The sequence below is a fragment of the Rutilus rutilus genome (assembly GCF_951802725.1).
Source record: "Rutilus rutilus genome assembly, chromosome: 3".
NCBI classification, from domain to species: domain Eukaryota; kingdom Metazoa; phylum Chordata; class Actinopteri; order Cypriniformes; family Leuciscidae; genus Rutilus; species Rutilus rutilus.
Genome location: NC_140211.1, coordinates 57,832,991 through 57,852,042, shown reverse-complemented (window position 1 = coordinate 57,852,042; position 19,052 = coordinate 57,832,991). Strand labels below are relative to the sequence as shown.

General features: G+C 35.9%; 1 protein-coding gene across 1 annotated transcript in view; it reads left to right on the top strand.

Moving 5' to 3' along the window:
* The first annotated feature begins 1,028 nt into the window (after positions 1–1,028).
* Positions 1,029–19,052, top strand: part of acsf3 (acyl-CoA synthetase family member 3) — a 78,594-nt gene continuing 60,570 nt past the window's right edge. Inside the window, exons 1-3 of the mRNA XM_084405090.1 lie at positions 1,029–1,075; positions 3,836–4,530; positions 12,187–12,342. Coding sequence (XP_084261216.1) covers positions 3,856–4,530; positions 12,187–12,342 — 831 coding nt within the window. The 5' untranslated portion in view covers positions 1,029–1,075; positions 3,836–3,855. The remainder of the gene's footprint in view (positions 1,076–3,835; positions 4,531–12,186; positions 12,343–19,052) is intronic.

Genomic DNA, 19,052 nt, shown 5'->3' with positions numbered 1-19,052 from the left:
TGAGAAGATACAGGGCTGGCGGATAGCCATCGTATAGCTGCGCGTCAAATATACGCTCACCGGGTTCCCTTCTGTTCTTCGGTCAGCTTTCGGTCTTCTTTCCAATCCAATCCAATCTGATATGTTTGAAGAGCAGCTGGAATTTCAAAATTTGGACCAAGAACATGCCGGGATCCAAGCCTGATTCCATCAAAAAGAAAATCCTCACGAAACAAGGGCGCTCCATCGAAACGTCTGCATCACATGCAATACAAAGCAATGCGTTAAGAATCAATGATCTGTTGAGCGTTTAACGCCTTAAGGAGAGTGTCCTCGCTTCCAGCTCTTTCTGTGATTGTGAATGGATCGTTCGTTGACGATACTACTTCTCAAACCGGAGGGGAGATTCTCAGACAAAGCTTTCAGTTTTGCAGGAACATGCCATCCCTATTTACCACGGAGGGGTTTAGGGAAGTGAGAACTTTTTGAATGAGTGCCATGTCTGAACAATTCTTATTTGAGGCCCGCGACTGCCAGCTGGTGGCTAAGTGTGCCCGTGCTGTGAGCTGATGCCAAAACCAGTTGGCATGATGAAGCTTGGGTGATAACAGTGTGATGGCAAAATACACGCAAGCTTAGATGTCAATACTCACCAGCTTTAGTCCATCTGTCTGTCTGTCTCATAAATTTTCATCCTATTTTATGTATGAGTATTACGTATTTGACTTTTCAGCAAAAAAACATTTTTAAAATCTGTATTGTTGTTATTTCATTGTATATATATTTTTAGCATTCCTAACATGCCTAAAAATGCTAATAATTTCTACCTGATGACATTCATGTTACTAAAACAAGGTATTCTTCATTTAAGTCTCTAATGAAAACAAAAATAACATTTTAATTAAAACACTTTCCTATTCTGTCTAATCGCAAGTTAAAAGCTAAAATAAAATCTAAAGATATTGGTGTGCCACTGTGCCTTATAAAATGCAAGCTAAAAGACTCAAGGACAAGGTCCTTTAAATAAAGGTTCCGCTTCGCTTCGATTTCCACACGGATTCATTTATACGGCGCACCGTCTCCAGTATGACTTTAGGTAAGAAAGGCATAATTCTGCATTTATGTTTGAGGAAAGTATTATAGTTCTGTTATGATTTTATGCGTAGCGACATCAGAAAACATTACATAGAATAAGCTTTCGAGTAGTGAGTCTTTCGAAGCCTAAGAATCGCGGAATGATATGTTGTATGGGCACCACTGTTGTTTTGAGATTTACTTTTATTATGCTTGGGGTCCATAGTGCAGTTTGTGAAAAATAATGAATGAACGAATGAATATTAAAGGTAAAGGTATCTTTAATAATAAAAAAGAAGCGGGTACATTTTATTTCGATAGTCCACTTTAGACATTATACTGACTATAAGTAACTTTTGAACTTACATGTCAACTTATTCACGAAATCTAAAAGTCTACTAATACTATAATGACTGCTAGTTGACATGTAGTTGCAAAGTTACTTGTAGTTAGTAGAATGTCTAAAGTGAATCATCAAAATAAAGTGTTAACAGATATTAAGCAGACAGTCTACTAATACTTTAATAACTGCTAGTTGACATGTAGTTGCACAGTGAGTAGAATGTCTAAAGTAGACCATCAAAATAAAATAAAAATTCTGAAATAAAAATAGGTTGATAATTTTCAGCATATTTATGTAAGGGCCAGTGAAAATGCTGACATTAAAAGTGAGAATCTTTCATGTTAAATCCTGTGTTGTGAGTAATGCCTATTATTTGGCTATTTTTAATCTTTGTTTTAATTTATATGGACTGTATATTAAAGGAATAGTTCACCCAAAAATTTAAATTCTGTCATTATTTACTCACTCTCATGTCGTTCTAATCCCGCAAGACACTTGAAGGCTTTAAAAAGTTAATGAAGAGATCGTAAAACTAATCCATATGGATTGAGAGGTTTAGTCCAAATGTTCTGAAGAGACTTGAATGCTTTATATGATGAATAGATTTAATTTAGGCTTTTATTCACATATAAACATTCATCAAACGAACTCACACATTAGGGCTCAATATTTTTGCCCCGGTCTAATCTTATTAAATTGATGCTTCATCTTTCATTTTAAATTCTTAAATTTTTATCAACAAATAAATTAGAATAATAAGACTCTATGGGGCTGTTACCAATCAAATTAAATAATTTACACTGAAAAATTCCAAGTGCATTAATTAATGTTATTATATTGTTTTAAATGTTTTTTTGAGAATACAAATAAGAAATGTTGAGGAAGAAAAGATACTTTAAAACATGAAACTAAATGGCAGTAGGTGGCGGCAAGTGACCGTCTTAATGAGCGAGTCATTGAGTCATTCATTCAAACGATTCGTTCAAACGTCTGATTCATTCAAGAATGAGGCAGTTGTTTATGAATGAGTCATTGAATCTTTGACATGAATTTTTATTGCACTTATTATTGAGCAGTGTCACATAGCTTATTGCACATGGTCAAATAGGGAGATGTCAGAGTTTAACATAGTTATTGGTGTTTGTGCGTAAACGGTTTAAACAAGTTATGACAGTGTTCACTGATCAATGTTTATAAGTGAATAAAAGACTCATTTAAATCTGTTCATCATATAAAGCGATCGAGTCTCTTAAGAAAATTTGGACTAAACCCCTCAATTCATATGGATTAGTTTTACGATCTCTTTATGAAATTTTTGAAGCGTCAAAGTGGTAGTTGCGTAGACTGTCAATGGAGGAACTGGCTCAGATTTAATGAAAAATATCTTCATTTGTGTTGCGAAGATGAACGAAAGTCTTACAGGTTTGGAACGAGGGTGAGTAATTAATGATTTTTGCGTGAACTATCCCTTTAAAATTAGCTTTGGTTTCATTTTATTTTCCCTTTAAAGGGGTGGTTGATTATGATTTCACTTTAGTTAGTGTGTAATGTTGCTGTTTGAGCATAAACAACATCTGCAAAGTTACGACGCTCAAAGTTCAAAGCAAAGGCAGATATTTGCTTTAAAATAAATGGTTTTTAAGGACTACAACAAACGTCTGGTAGAGACTACACCACATTCCACCCGGGTTAGTGACATCATGAACCCTAAAATTTACATAAACCCGCCCCCTGAACACGATTTATAGATTATCATGACAGAATATGCTAATCAATGACTAGAAGATAACTGCACATAAACTACATAAATTCATCAACTAACATTCAGAAATGTCCTGTTGCTTCTACATGTTGTCTCTTCTTCTTGAGTCTCTCCATCATCGTCTGAATCCGGTTTAAACATAAAAGGATAAAAGTTTTTGAAATTTTCAGTGCATGTGTGTGTGAGTGCAAACTGTTGAAGCTCCGCCCCCTGTGCCGGGAGCAGCAGCTCATTTGCATTTAAAGGGACAGACACAAAACGGTGTGTTTTTGCTCATCCTCAAAAAGTGACAATTTTAACATGCTATATAAAAATATCTGTGGGGTATTTTGAGCTAAAACTTCACACACACACTCTGGGGACATCAGAGACTTATTTTACATCTTGTGAAAAGGGCATTATACCACCCCTTTAATATACAGTCCATTTAAATGAAAACAATGATTAAAAATAGCCAAATAATAGGCATTACTCACAACACAGGATTTAACATGAAATATTCTTACATAAATATGGGGAAAAAAATGATCAACCTACTTTTTTTATCAGAAAATGTATATGAATGAAAGTCTTACAGGTTTGGAACGACATGAGGCTGAGTAATTAATGACAGGAATTTAAATTTTTGGGTGAACTAACCCTTTAAAATGTGCTTTTCTTTCATTTTATTTGCCCAGGTTTAGACGGATGAAACGCTATGTCTTTCTGGAGATGCTCTTCAGTGTGGCCTCACTGTAAAGCTGGCAGAAGAGCCCTGAAGTGGCTTCTGGGAAATGTAGTGCATCAGAGAGCCATCCACAAAACCTCTCCAGCTCTAGGGAAAATCACTCCCGTTTTCTCCAGAGCTTCTGCGTATGGAGACAATGTGGCCATTATGGATCACAGCGGGAGCCACACCTACAGCTCCCTCTACAAAAACAGCAAAAGCCTGGCGGGACTCATTACCAAAGCCCTCGCCTGTCAATCAGGAGACCTGAAGGGCGAGCGAATCTCATTTCTGTGTGCCAACGACGCATCTTACACCGTGGCACAGTGGGCGTCATGGATGTGTGGCGGGATATCAGTTCCCTTATACAGAAAACATCCTCTAAATGAGCTGGAATATGTCATTTTGGACTCCCAAAGCTCACTGTTGGTCGCCGGAGAACCTTTTACTGATACCCTCGAGCCCTTGGCCCAGAAACTAGGGCTTCCCTGCCTACAGCTTCCCTGCACCTCCAGCCTAGACACTCTTCAGTTTGAGGACACACAGATGTTGCCCGAGGAGGAGGTCTCGGACTGGGCAGAGAGACCAGCGATGCTCATCTACACCAGCGGCACCACAGGACGACCCAAAGCAGCGCTGCACACGCACAGCAGTCTGCAGGCCATGGTGAACCAGTGCTTTGTTTTTGTAAACTGGTGCATGAAAGTTTTATCAAACTTGAATAGCGATGTTGACCTCCTGTGATGCAGGAGTAACTATATATATATATAATATATATATATGGGCCATTCTACAGAATTGGTGCAAAGTCAGAGTTGGAAACATGTTTTTTCCCACAAATTTTGCATGTATGCAAATTGTATAATAGCCAAGGTACGCTTTTCTAGTAATTGTGCAGTTAATTCTCATATTGTATTTTCAGAAAATGCTGGAATATTTTCCTTCTCCCCAAATTTGTCACTACCGAAACACAATATTAAATAATTTATTAAGAAGGCTTATAATGACCTATTAAGATTTTGTTTACATCTAACAATGTATCTATGCAGTCAGTACATATAGCAGACACACATCTGACAGTAAATATCTTATAAGAACACCTAGAGCTATTCTATACGTTGGGTCTTGAGGTGCAAGTGAGAAGAGGTATGCTCATAGATTTTTCTTCCTAAAAAAAAACAACAACTTACAATGTAGACTCAGAACCACTTTGTTTTATTTTCACATTTTCAACATTTTGTTTATGAGTCATTCAGATAAATCTCCAGAACCACTGAACTGTGTGTGTGTGTGTGTGTGTGTGTGTGTGTGTGTGTGTGTGTGTGTGTGTGTGTGTGTGTGTGTGTGTGTGTGTTTACATAAAACATTAATTTCAGAATAATTTTCCTCATTCAGATAAATCTCCAGATCCACTGTAGTGTGTGCGTGTGTGTGTGTGTGTGTGTGTGTGTGTGTGTGTGTGTGTGTGTGTGTGTGTGTGTGTGTGTGTACCCTAACCTAACCCTAACCCCCAGTGTGTATGTGCACTGGTGTCTGATCACCCTCACTGGAAGTGCTAGGTGGTGTGGAAGCCCTGCAAAATGTCTCCACCTCTTTTTGTCTTTTCACCATCATCCTGTGTCTTTTCCTCCGTGCTTTTCTGACATGCCTTTGCTCCCTGTCAGATAATTCACTGATACTCTTCAACTTTCCTTCTTCCCTTCATTTCTTATTTCTTTCTCTTTATTTCCTTAAGTATTCATCGTACTTCACTGGGTCTTCACTTATTCTCTCTGTCTCTCTGTTGTAGTTTTTCAAGTTTTTTTTTTAGGCATGTTGGTGTTTTATGTCATTCTCCCTGTCAAGTTAATCATAGAAATTAACATTACTGACAACCTTACACCTAAGCTAGTATCATGGACTGCAACCTTAAGTAATTGTAACCTCATCACATTACAGAATTTTAACAGAATCTTGCATACTAAAACACTACTAAAACATACTACAGTAGTAATTATTTGCATAACTGTACTAAAATGTGTTCCCTTTTGTCACTACCAAAACAATAATGTCACAACCGAAACTTCAAGACATGTTTCGGTTGTGACTGTTTTGGTAGTGACAATTTTAGATACTTCTGAGCCTAGCTCGAAGATGCTAATCAGCACATGGTTAGCAATCACTGGTCAGAACAGCTGAACACATATAACAACTAAATTTTATGGAATAACATCCAAAAAAGTTTTCTCAATAGCAGAAAAAAATGAGTTTGGTAGTGACATTCCTTAAAGTTACACACAGATTTTTAGACTTTAGAACACATTTACCTCAAAATGATGAGAGAGAGGGACACAGGAATATTTCCTGATCAAAAATGTAGGGGTGTGGTTAAAATCAGTCTCAGCCAATGGACTACAACATTCACTGTTTTGGTAGTGACATGAAAATGCAGGACACCATTTTTTTAGATAAAGTTTCATGATTTAAAAATAAAATTTAAAATAAATATTTTTTTAACTTCATTTTAAAAAAAAATATATGTATATATTTTTTAAAACAAGAATGGAAAAATTAGCAAAAATATCAATATCATTTTCACAAGTTGAAATTTAGGGGTTAGGGTTTGGGACAGCCACCTCCTAATTGAAAGTAGCCCATAAATGATGATTTTATATATATATAAAGCTTACTGATATCTTAAATATTATTGTGGGTTTCAATAGATAATTGAAGGATCTTAGTAAACATCTAAGATTTTAATAATTGAATGCTTTTCAAATGTGTTTTTTGGATGAGGGACAGCAGTTTGCACCAATTCTGTAGAATGGCCCATATATATATGTGTATGTATGTATTAGGGATGCACGATATATCGGCCACCATATCTTGATCTGCCAATATATGTAAATTTTTTATGTTTTCATTATCGGCCCAATAAGAAAATTTGGCCGATATATTATAGCTGATAAATAATGTATTATTTCCTTCAGCTGAGACACTTCAGATGCGCACTGTTCAACATGATGGTTTTGAATTGCTTGAAATATGATTGAAATCACTTCTAAAGGAAAATACAAGTCTGTCATATCGGCTACATAAAATTATCATGAGAACATCAGATATTGTCCCATAACATGGGACATTGCTTTTAATGGTGAGACTTTTGTTTTTGTAATCAGGCTCAAAAATGATAATTATTGGCCAATATCGGTAATATATCGGCTTTCAGATATAAAGAATTATCGGTTATTGGTATCGGCCAAAATATTCATATCGGTGCATCCCTTAAAATGTTAGCAAACTTGAACAGCGATGTTGACCTCAGTGATGCAGGGTTGTTATTATTAACTGAAGCTATATATATATATATATATTAGTTAAAAGAACATAAAGGGTTATTTCACCCAAAAATGAAGATCCTGTCAGCAATTATTCTCCCTCATGTCGTTCCAAACCCGTAAGACTTTCATGCATCTTCGGAACTCAAATGAAGGTATTTTTAATTTAATTAATCTGTCCCTCCATTGACAGCTACACAACTACCACTTTGATGCTTAAAAATTTCTAAAAAGGGATAGAAAAGTAAAATAATGTACTAAAATTAACATGAATTAAAAATCTAAAAATAATAATATTAATAAAACTAACACAGATACTAAAATAACACTGCTGTTATGTTTTGGCAGAAGAGCACTATTAGTGGGTGTTTACACGACACTGTTTTAAATGAAAAACAGTAAACTTTATATGCTTTTTACCCGTTCATACACGACAAACTTTTAAAAACGTGTTTCAAAGTGTTTCACGTTTTTGAAACCGATACTGTTATTGTCTCCGTGTAAATTTGTGAAAACAGTGACATCATGCACATGTGTGTTACGTGTTCAGTGTTTCTTCACAAAGTGACATCGCCATCTACTGGCCTGACAGCAGAATGCAGCGTTTTTAGTCGTTTTCGCAGATCCGTGTGGATGGGGATTGTTTTGACAACATGGTCGTCTGTACCCTGAAAAACGCAAAGGCAAAACATTTCCGTTTTTAGTACATCATTATTGTGTAAATTTACCCTAAAATATTTCTATATCTAAAATCAGATTGGATGAGCCACATTTAAAGCTGTTTGGGAAAATAAAATGCTAGCAATTATCGCCTGCTTTAAAGATGATAAACAATCTCATAGCTATCTATAGGCCAAAAAACGGCATGTTTTATAAAAGCAAAAAAGTGGTTAAACTCCTGTAAAAAAAAAATCACGGTAACAATTTTTTACCCAATGTTGGTTCCCATTGACTTCCATTGTATGGATAAAAAATACAATGGAAGTCAATGGGAACCAAAACGGTTTTCTTAACGACATTCTTCAAAATATCTTCTTTTGTGTTCTGCAGGAGAAGGAAAGAAAGAATTAATATAACACACAAAGCCTCTGATAGCTTGTTTTATTAGAATAACAATAACCCTAGTGGGTTGTCCAGTTTGTGGGAATTATTTCCAATAACATCAAGGCAAAACCCACAACACTGATAGGCATGTGTTCTGGAGATATGCATTATTGATGATGCATCGGATCAAATGAGAAGGTCAGGAGTTTCACCTGCTCAGATATTGCGAACAATTGAGTACTTAGTGTGAGAAGGAGGCGATTTAGGTTTGATGGGAGCTGTGGGATGAGACGCCCTCCCTCTCCTGATGTCATTGCGTTCTTTTACTTTGTTCCACTTCGCCTCTCTGAATAATCATTCTGATTATTTAATTTCATGGGCCACTCAAGGCTGTGGAGTTTTTTCCCATCAAAAACTGTCCTGCATTTCCAATAGTGTGGAAAATTAGAGGAGAGCCTCTTCGGACAAGCTTAAAGTCCCCCTGAAGTCAGTCGTTTTACCCCTTAAAACTCATCTTTGATAATCAAAATGACACATAGAAAGTTTTTTGTCTTTATAAATGTCATATAAATGTCTTTAAATAGCTTGTTGACTTTTGAATTTACACATGGTTTGTCTTAAATCATATTAAAAACACCACATAGGCATATAAACAACATTAAACATGTAGTGTGCCTTTTTTGCCAAATAATTTTGACAGATAAAATACCCTAAGCAAGTTTAGTGTTTTTTGTTTTTTCATATTTAAAATGTTTAAGAAATATCAAATATTTTCCTCATATTTCTATTTAGATTTTCATTTAAAACAAATATCCCTTCTGTACATCACTTTTGGCCACTACTGTATGTTCATTTTAAATCAAATATTAATAAACTAATCTTTCTTTCTTTCTTTCTTTCTAACTATTATTCTTTCTTTCTAACTAATCTTTCTAACTATTCTATCTATCTATCTTAACTTTTCTATCTTTCTAACTAATCTTTCTTTCTTTTTTCTGTCTGTCTTTCTTTCTAACTAATCTCTTTCTTTCTAACTAATCTCTTTTTCATTAACTTTTCTTTCTTTCTAACTATTCTTTCTTTCTTTTTTCTTTCTTTCTAACTAATATTTCTATCTTTCTTTCTAACTATTATTCTTTCTTTCTGACTAATCTTTCTAACTATTCTATCTATCTTAACTTTTCTATCTTTCTAACTAATCTTTCTTTCTTTTTTCTGTCTGTCTTTCTTTCTAACTAATCTCTTTCTTTCTAACTAATCTATCTTTTTCATTAACTTTTCTTTCTTTATAACTATTCTTTCTTTTTTCTTTCTTTCTAACTAATATTTCTATCTTTCTTTCTAACTATTATTCTTTCTTTCTGACTAATCTTTCTAACTATTCTATCTATCTATCTTTCTTTCTATCTAATCTATCTTTATTTCTAACTAATCTATCTTTCTTTCTAACTAATCTTTCTTTCTTTAATTCTTTCTAATTAATCTTTCTTTCTTTCTAACTTACCTTTCTTTTTCTAACTAATCTATCTTTTTTCTAACTAATCTTTCTTTCTTTAATTCTTTCTTTCTAACTAATCTATCTATCAAACTTTAAATTACTTTCAACTTTAAACTACTTTAAACTTCTTCAAACTCTCTGGTCCGGCTTTCTCAAGCCAACTTAAAGTTTGTCTCAACAAACTATTTTTTTTCTAGTTTATTATTATTAAATTTTTTTAAATAATAATTGTATTATTAAATAATGGCTTAATTTAATATTAAATGAAGACAGTACTGTCCATAGATAGAAATTTGGATAGACATTTCTTTTTTAATTACTCTAGAAATAGAGTAATTTTTGTGATGAATCTGTTTAAAAGACTTTCATAAGTGATGATTTGCTCGCAGAATATACGCAATAAATAGATGCTCTTTCTTTAGTTCTGTGCAACATCTGTAATCAGAAAAGATGTGTATTTGATGTTATATTCTCTTTTGACAATCATGCAAAAGGCAAGGCAATGCACTTTTATTTCTAGAGCACATTTAAAGCAGCCACTGTTAGCCAAAGTGCCGTACGATCTAACAACTTTAGACAGTGAAATGCATAAATACTTAAACTGACAGGAACATACACAAATTCATAAGATTGCATTGAACAAAAAGTTCAGAAGAAAAAAGTTGGAAAAAATTCCAAAACAAAAAATAAGTAGAATTTAATGCATGTAAGGAACTGTAAATGTCATACAGGTGCATTTTAATAAGTTTTATTATAGATTACTGACACAAAACCTGATGGTTGAAGGTTATGGTTGTATATTTAGGTTCAGTAATTTCACTTTAATGACAATTAATAGGTATTTTTCATTGCCATTAAAGTGAAATAACTGAACATAAACATACAAACTGGATAAAAATGATCATTTTAGAAGAAAATTTCAGATGGCACTTAGAGGCTCTTGCATCTGAAGTCTTCATACATATATATATATATATATATATATATATATATATATATATATATATATATATATATATACAGTACCAGTCAAAAGTTTGGAAACACTACTATTTTTAATGCTTTTGCAAGAAGTCTCTTATGCTCATTAAGCCTGCAGTTAAAAACAAAAAAAACACACAAAAAAAAACAGTAATATTATGAAATATTATTACAATTTAAAATAATGGTTCTCTTTTTTAATATACTTTAAAATGTAATTTATTTTTGTGATGCAAAGCTGAATTTTCATCAGCAAGTACTCCAGTCTTTGGTGTCTTATGATCCTTCAGAAATCATTCTAATATGCTGATTTATGATCAATGTTGGAAACAGTTGTGCTGCTTAATATTTTTTTATAACCTGAGATACTTTTTTCAGGATTATTTGATGAATAAAAAGTTAAAAAGAACTGTATTTATTTAGAATAGAAATCTTTTGTAACAATATACACTACCGTTCAAAAGTTTGGGAACAATAACTTCTTTTTTTTTAAAGAAATTAGTACTTTAATTCAACAAGAATGCGTTAAATTGATAAAAGGTGATGGTAACGATTTATATTGTTAGAAATGTTTTTATTTTGAATAAATGCTGTTTTTATGAATAAATGCTGTTAACGTTTTACTCATCAATGAATCCTGAAAAAAGTATTCCAAAAAAATATATTAAACAGCACAACTGTTTCCATCATTGATAATAACTGAGTATCAAATCAGCATATTAGAATGATTTCTGAAGGATCATAAGACACCAAAGACTGGAGTACTTGCTGATGAAAATTCAGCTTTGCATCACAAAAATAAATTACATTTTAAAGTATATTAAAAAAGAGAACCATTATTTTAAATTGTAATAATATTTCATAATATTACTGTTTTTTTTTTTTTTAACTGCAGGCTTGATGAGCATAAGAGACTTCTTGCAAAAGCATTAAAAATAGTAGTGTTTCCAAACTTTTGACTGGTACTGTATATATATATATGTTTACCGTTCTCACTTATTCGTAAAATGCTTATTCGTAAAATTTGTTACATAGGAGGGAGGGTTTCTTTTGCACGTTACGTAGGATAATTGTTTGTAAAGTGGGAGATTGATTATTGCTCTGAATAGGACGATTGCATATGATTTTGTTGTCCTCTTTTGCATAATGACAAATAAAGATTCTGATTCTGATGAATAACACCAAAAGCAAAAGTGTAGACGTTTCGACCTAATTCAGGACTGCGTGATTGTGATTGTGAGCGCGTGCACCAGCCATAAACACTCATGTTCATTTGCCACAGCACAATGAGAACTGAAGAACTGCTTGTGGGCATCATTCAGTCCATCTGAACTCAAGCAGTTCATATTAATTCACATCGCGGGTTTAAAGGTTTCGAGCACAATAGCTCTGGCCTGCTTCTGTGATTGTCCCACGCTCCGAACGTGTGGATCATGGAGACATTCACAAGCACCAACATCTGTTCTTCTCCTGGTCTCGTAGGTTCAGGGTTTGGTGTCCGAGTGGGCCTGGAGTAGAGATGATGTAATCCTGCACACGCTGCCCCTCCACCATGTGCATGGCATCGTTAATAAGCTGATGTGCCCGCTCTGGGTGGGAGCGACCTGTGTCATGCTCCCAGAGTTCAGCGCTCAGAAGGTACGGTTCTCCCACTTAACACGTCATTAACACACTTCATTCATAATAACAATCAGTGATCCTAAAACGGTGTACTTGCTAATGCCATACTTGAAAGTGTCTATAAATCATAGAGACAGGGCGCATTTAGGCCACACCCACACCGTCTCCATTGACTGCCTCGCTGTTTTTGACGTACCACTGCAAAAAAAGGTTTTCTTACTTAGTATTTTTGTCTTGTTTCCAGGCCAAATATAAAAAAAAATCTTAAATAATGATGGATTTACTTAAGTAGTAAAATGCCATTAGATATTATGTCTTGTTTTCTGGGGGGAAAAATCTAAATTGCAGTGAGTTTTTGCTAAAAACAAGCAAAATGGGGTTAGAAAAAAAATCTAGTTTCCGTTTGAATTAAGATTATTTTTCTTACCCAATTGGCAGGTAATTTTGCTTTATTTATTAACTTCATTATAACATACAGTGACCCTAAAAACTTAGTGTCTGAAAATCACTGAATGAGAAATCATAACATTTCATAAAAACAATTTTTGGTTACACTATATATTAGGTAACCTTAGGCCAGCGTATTATTATTATTATTATTATTATTATAATAATAATAATAATAATTATTATTATATATTTTTTTTCTCAATGGGAGTGCCGCGTATTTGATAACGAGGCACTGAGCGTCTATCTCACACCGAGCGTTTGCCGTTTTTTTTCTGGAAAAATATTCAACTTTGAGATGATTGGCTGCCTTACCCAGCCGGCCAATCACAGTGGAGGAGGGGCGGGACTAATACCACACCAACTAGTGGTTCAACAGATCACAAAACTCCAATAATGATACACATCCGATTTCTTTCTCAACTGTTCACGTTCACTTGTCTGCGTGTCTGCTTAATAATAAAATGAATAAGAGTCGCAGCACAGAGTCATATTTCATTAATCACGAGAGCGAGGAACTGACTGACAATATGATGGCGGAATATTTGGTGTAAAATCGCCTATTTAAGTGAATTTGTCATTGTTCTGTTTTGTTGTTGTGTTTTTCATAAAGAATAATAGGCTAATGAACTCGCCATTTAAGCAATCCTTAAAATGCTTAAAAAAGCGATAATTTAAAAGCGAAAGTAAAATGCACGCATCTGCATTTAAAAGCGAAAGTAAAATGCACGCATCTGCACAGGCATTCATAATGATGCTCTGCAGGTTGTCACACATCAATTAACCGGTGGGAAAATATCCTCACCGTCACATCCCGACTGACGAGCCTTAAAGGAGCCGTGCCTCTAAAACAGATCATTTCAGACAAAGGCTCAGAATGATGGTTGAAAATAATAGTTGTTGTGCAAAAGACTTTATTAACAGTATAAGAGTTCATATTATTAGTACAAGATATTCATATTATAATAAAAAAATCATGTCATGCATGACCCCTTTAAGTTGTAAATAACCCAAATTATTCAATAAAGCCGTTTTATTTGCTCCATTGTGCACTAGCAGTGTAACTTTCTTAGAGCAACTAAATGGGTTTGGAGAAGTCATGCTGCAAGCGTCAGTGAGTCGAGGTGTTTTGCCCTGCTCCCCTGGGGAGGAACTTGTGAGTCCTGAACGATGAAGATGTATGTGTCGTGTGTGTGTGTGTGTGTGTGTGGAGGAGGCCGTGATCACCCTTATCGGGGACTTGTCACAGCGATGCGCTAATTGTAGCTGTGTTGTTGCGTGCCAGAGCTAAAGGCATCAATACCAGGACTCAGGATCTGACAGGCAGTGTGTGTGTGTGTGTGTGTGTGTGTGTGTGTGTGTGTGTGTGTGTGTGTGTGTGTGTGTGTGTGTGTGTGTGTGTGTGTGTGTGTGTGTGTGCGTGTGTGTGCCTACTTTTTTTTTTTTTTTTATGTAAAAATTCAGAAAGTTTTGTGTGGGTCGGGTTAGTGTGTGTGTGATGGGTAAGTTTAGGGGTCGGGTTAGTGTGTGTGTGTGTGTGTGTGTGTGATGGGTAAGTTTAGGGGTCGGGTTAGTGTGTGTGTGTGTGTGTGTGTGTGATGGGTAGATATAGGGGTCGGGTTAGTGTGTGTTTGTGTGTGTGTGTGTGTGTGTGTGTGTGTGTGTGTGTGTGTGTGTGTGATGGGCTGGTTTAGGGGTAGGGTGTGTGTGTGTGTGTGTGTGAGATGGGCAGGTTTAGGGGTAGGGTTAGTGTTTGTGTGTGTGTGTGTGTGTGTGTGATGGGTAGATATAGGGTCGGGTTAGTGTGTGTTTGTGTGTGTGTGTGTGTGTGTGTGTGTGATGGGTAGATATAGGGGTCGGGTTAGTGTGTGTTTGTGTGTGTGTGATGGGCAGGTTTAGGGGTAGGGGGGGTGTGTGTGTGTGTGTGTGTGTGTGTGTGTGTGTGTGTGTGTGTGTGTGTGTGAGATGGGCAGGTTTAGGGGTAGGGTTAGTGTGTGTGTGTGTGATGGGTAGATATAGGGGTCGGGTTAGTGTGTGTGTGTTTGTGTGTGTGTGTGTGTGTGTGTGTGTGATGGGCAGGTTTAGGGGTAGGGGGTGTGTGTGTGTGTGTGTGTGTGTGATGGGTAGATATAGGGGTCGGGTTAGTGTGTGTGTGTGTGTGTGTGTGTAATGGGTAGGTATAGGGGTCGGGTTAGTGTGTGTTTGTGTGTGTGTGTGTGTGTGTGTGTGTGTGTGTGATGGGCAGGTTTAGGGGTAGGGTGTGTGTGTGAGATGGGCAGGTTTAGGGGTCGGGTTAGTGTGTGTGTGTGTGTGTGTGAGATGGGCAGGTTTAGGGGTCGGGTTAGTGTGTGTGTGTGTGTGTGTGTGTGTGTGTGAGATGGGCAGGTTTAGGGGTCGGGTTAGTGTGTGTGTGTGTGTGTGTGTGTGTGTGTGTGTGAGATGGGCAGGTTTAGGGGTAGGTTAGTGTAAGGGAATAAAATATACAGTTTATACAGTATAAAAACCATTACGCCTATGGAATGTCTCCATTTAGATAGGTAAGTAAATGTGTGTGTGTGTGTGTGTGTGTGTGTGTGTGTGTGTGTAAGACATCCCCGGACTGTCACCGTGAGCGCTGAGTTTGTGTGATGGATTGCCCAGTGTAGCTTTGTATCTGGACACGCCAACTTTCGGTAAGGGCTTTAGAAGCAGATCAATGGATGCCGTGACATTGAGGAATGATCCGCGTTTTGTAAAGGGAGGGGGTTTACGGCAGCGAGCGAGCGAGCGAGCGAGCGAAAGGGCTTTAAGGTCCAGGAGAATTTAATGGGAGTCAAGGATCTGATTGACAAGAAAGGTCTAGAGAGGACACAACAGGGAAAAAAGACATTCAGGACAACACAGAAAGAAAGTTACGTTCCTCTATTTTCCGCAGATATGACCTTGATCGCACACGTTTTAAAAAAACAAACACCTTCTTTGAGAGATCAAATGCTTTCTTCACCACAAGGGTTTTATTATTTACAACATGCGGTTCAGTAATTTTTAATGAAGCAGAAAAATCAATATTTGAGCCACCATTACTTTGGCTTTGAGTTGTTTGAGTGATGAGCGCTCATCTCAGATCTGGTGGGAGCAAAACATGCGTGTTAGTGAATTTATTGTGGCATGAATGCATTAGACAGCCTGCAGTCAGAGACTCCACGGTTATTAATGATGGGATGTAAAAGGTTATCCATCATGTGATGGTGTGGGACGGGCGTTTTCTGCATGTATGTTGCTCATTATTGGATTTCAGAGTGCGTGTGTTTGTGTGTGATTAGGCATGTATTATACAGATCAATGCTTTTATAGAAAAACAGTGTAAACCGAGACACAATGAAATCAGAATTTGAGTTTTGTAGCTTTCAGTCTGTTAAACATAATTTTAAAAGCATTTTAGAAAATATTGACTCGCCTATGTCAATTGACTCGGGGTGTATTAGTTTTTTCCTCAATACAACTATAATAAATGGACAAGTCTTTTCATATGTCCTACCCCATCTTATTCCTCAATAAGAAGTACATAAACACAGGAAAATAAAACTGTGTTTGTCAAGTCAAACCAGGGGCGGCGCTAGGGCTGGGCTAAGGGGGCTTAAGCCCCGAATGTTTATAGTAAAGCCCCGAATATTTTGTTATATTACAGCTGCCGCGATTACCCAATCATGAAAAGTGCATATTACAGTTTTATTTATATTTTTCCCTTTGCATTAAAGGTACTTAAAACGTGCTTTTGCATCGTTGAGCATTGTAGCCAATCACAGACATGTCTGTTGAACACATCGGCCAATCAGAGACGTGCAAATGAGTCGCTGTGCTGCAAATGAGTCGCTGTGCTGAAGATGTGTTTTGCGCGTGCTCACCGAGTTCTACACTTTCGCAAACCTGTCATTATTATTGGCTATAAACTTAAGATGCAAATAAGAGATTCACTGCAATATATTTGACATTCTTGATGCTGCTCTGATGCACTTCATTACGCACCGCTCTGTTTGTTGTTAGGAAGACTAAAAGTTCAGCGGTCTCGCTCATCAATGGCAAAATGATTAAAGAAGTGAACGAATGCCTGGTAAAATGTAAGTAGATAAACATTTAATATTTGACTGTTTTACAATAGAAATGTTCAACTACCGACAGAATCCGGTGACGCAAATTACTCAACTTGTTTAATTTTTTTTATAACATTTTGCCTTTTTGAATTGAAAATATGCTATAATTTCCTTTATTCATTTAGAGAGAATGCATGCATAATTAAAAATAAAATATTATTTGCAAATAGTTAAAATTATTTCACTCTAATACAATAAGCCTTTCTTTTTCTTTATTCCCTTAAATCGCTTTTATAATTAATTAATTCCTTTAAATAAAAATACACAATTTTAGTTTGGGCTAAAGCCCCGAATATCCACTGACCTTAGAACCGCCCCTGAGTCAAACTAATGCATGGTTTTGTTTTATTACAATTTATCTAAACTATTGCAGTGTGCATCAAATAACATTTTAAAATAGTAGCATTTCACATAGTTTCACTGCAGTTTGACTTGACCTTCAGTCCCACAATGCACCTTTCATTTTTAGTGTGATGAATAAATGTCAATGAATGCGTGTTATTACAGGTGTTTTACCATCTCTTTTATTCATTATTTGATCGCAAAGGTTTTTTTTCCTTACGTAAAAGATGAATGCGATCAATTAAACGTCTTCTACTTGTCTATGGAAGCCCATAGTAAATAGTTTGGTAAAAAGTTATGAAATTTGGCACACAAATAGATGTCATTCTAAACCGTTACCATATAAAGTTTGGAGTTTCTAACTCAAACCCTTTAGCGCCACCAACAGCTCAGATTTTCACTCGTATTTATGTTCATATCTTTTGAATTGTAAGGGCAACTTTTTTCCCCTCCTTGACTGAACAAATTTGGCTGTTATGAAAGTTATTGAAAGCTTTTTGATTGATCAAACTGTACTCTTATAGCATTTCAACAAATGTATCTCCGCAACTCTTTACCGTATTGATATGAAACTTGACATGTCATAGGCAGAGAACCTGAGGAGTTTCAGAACACCTATTTTTGCTCTTCAGTAGTTTTGCCTAAAGTCTTAACATTTTCTTAAAGTCCCCCTGTGGTGAAAATCCAGCGTTTAATGTTGTTTATGTGTCTATGTGGTGTTTTTAATCTGCTTTAAGTCAAACCATGTGTAAATTCATAAGTCGACACCATTGCTGAGTATTTCCTCCTTAAAACTGCAGTGAACCAAAGACAGTCTCAAAAACACGCTTTGAAATCGCTGGTGTTTCTGACGTCACAAACTACCTTGTAACCAATCAGATCAACGTGTGATCGTCAACCAGTGGATCTCTGAGCTGAGTGACTGAGTGGAGGCGGGGCTCATTCGCATATTCATAGCACCGCGCATACTAAATGAGGCAAGGGTGTCGAGTTACATTCAAGCTATTTTAAGGCATGAAGATTTTTTTTCAAGGAAAAAAACATTTAAATATGTATTTTCTGTGATCAAAGATGAGTTTTAAGGGATAAAATGATTGATTACAGGGGGACTTTAAATCTCAAACCGTTTTTAACTCACCGTCAAAACTTGACATAAAATGTTTTCATGCAATATCTTGGCAATGCTACTGTGTGTTGCACTGAAACTTGGGTCCAGATTTACTAAACAGGGCAAATTAGCACGAGAGCGCAATCCCATAAAAGTGCAGATAAGTTCTGTCCATGATCTACTGATAACACACACAATTAAAGAAAACACACGTAGCCGGATCATTTCCACAATGACCAACACAATCTATCAAGAGCAACTCAAATTAGCATCTGGTTTAATGCTTTTTTGGGCGTTAAATAATGGCGCAAATACCAGTAAATTGACTAGCACAAACCTTGAGTGATGCATTTAAATACTCTCCTCCCATAAATACTGCGTCCGGAAGGAAAACTCCCACAAATGCATATGCAATAATCTCAGACGCAATTTTTCACAGCGCGTCTTTAGTAAATCCTTACAGTAGCTGTTTAACGCCAAAGGGAATTTAGAGCTGTTAGTAAATCTTGATTTGTCACATCGTGCTTGCTCAGCTCCTCATTTTGCATCTATTGCACTTGGACCCTTTATTTGCTGCTTGCTGCTATATTTAATGTTTCATGAACGTTGGATATTTTGCGGTAGTCCAACAAATTAATTGGCTGAGGTCTTCAAAACAGTTTGATAAATCAAAATTAATTTGATAGATTATTGCCAAGAAC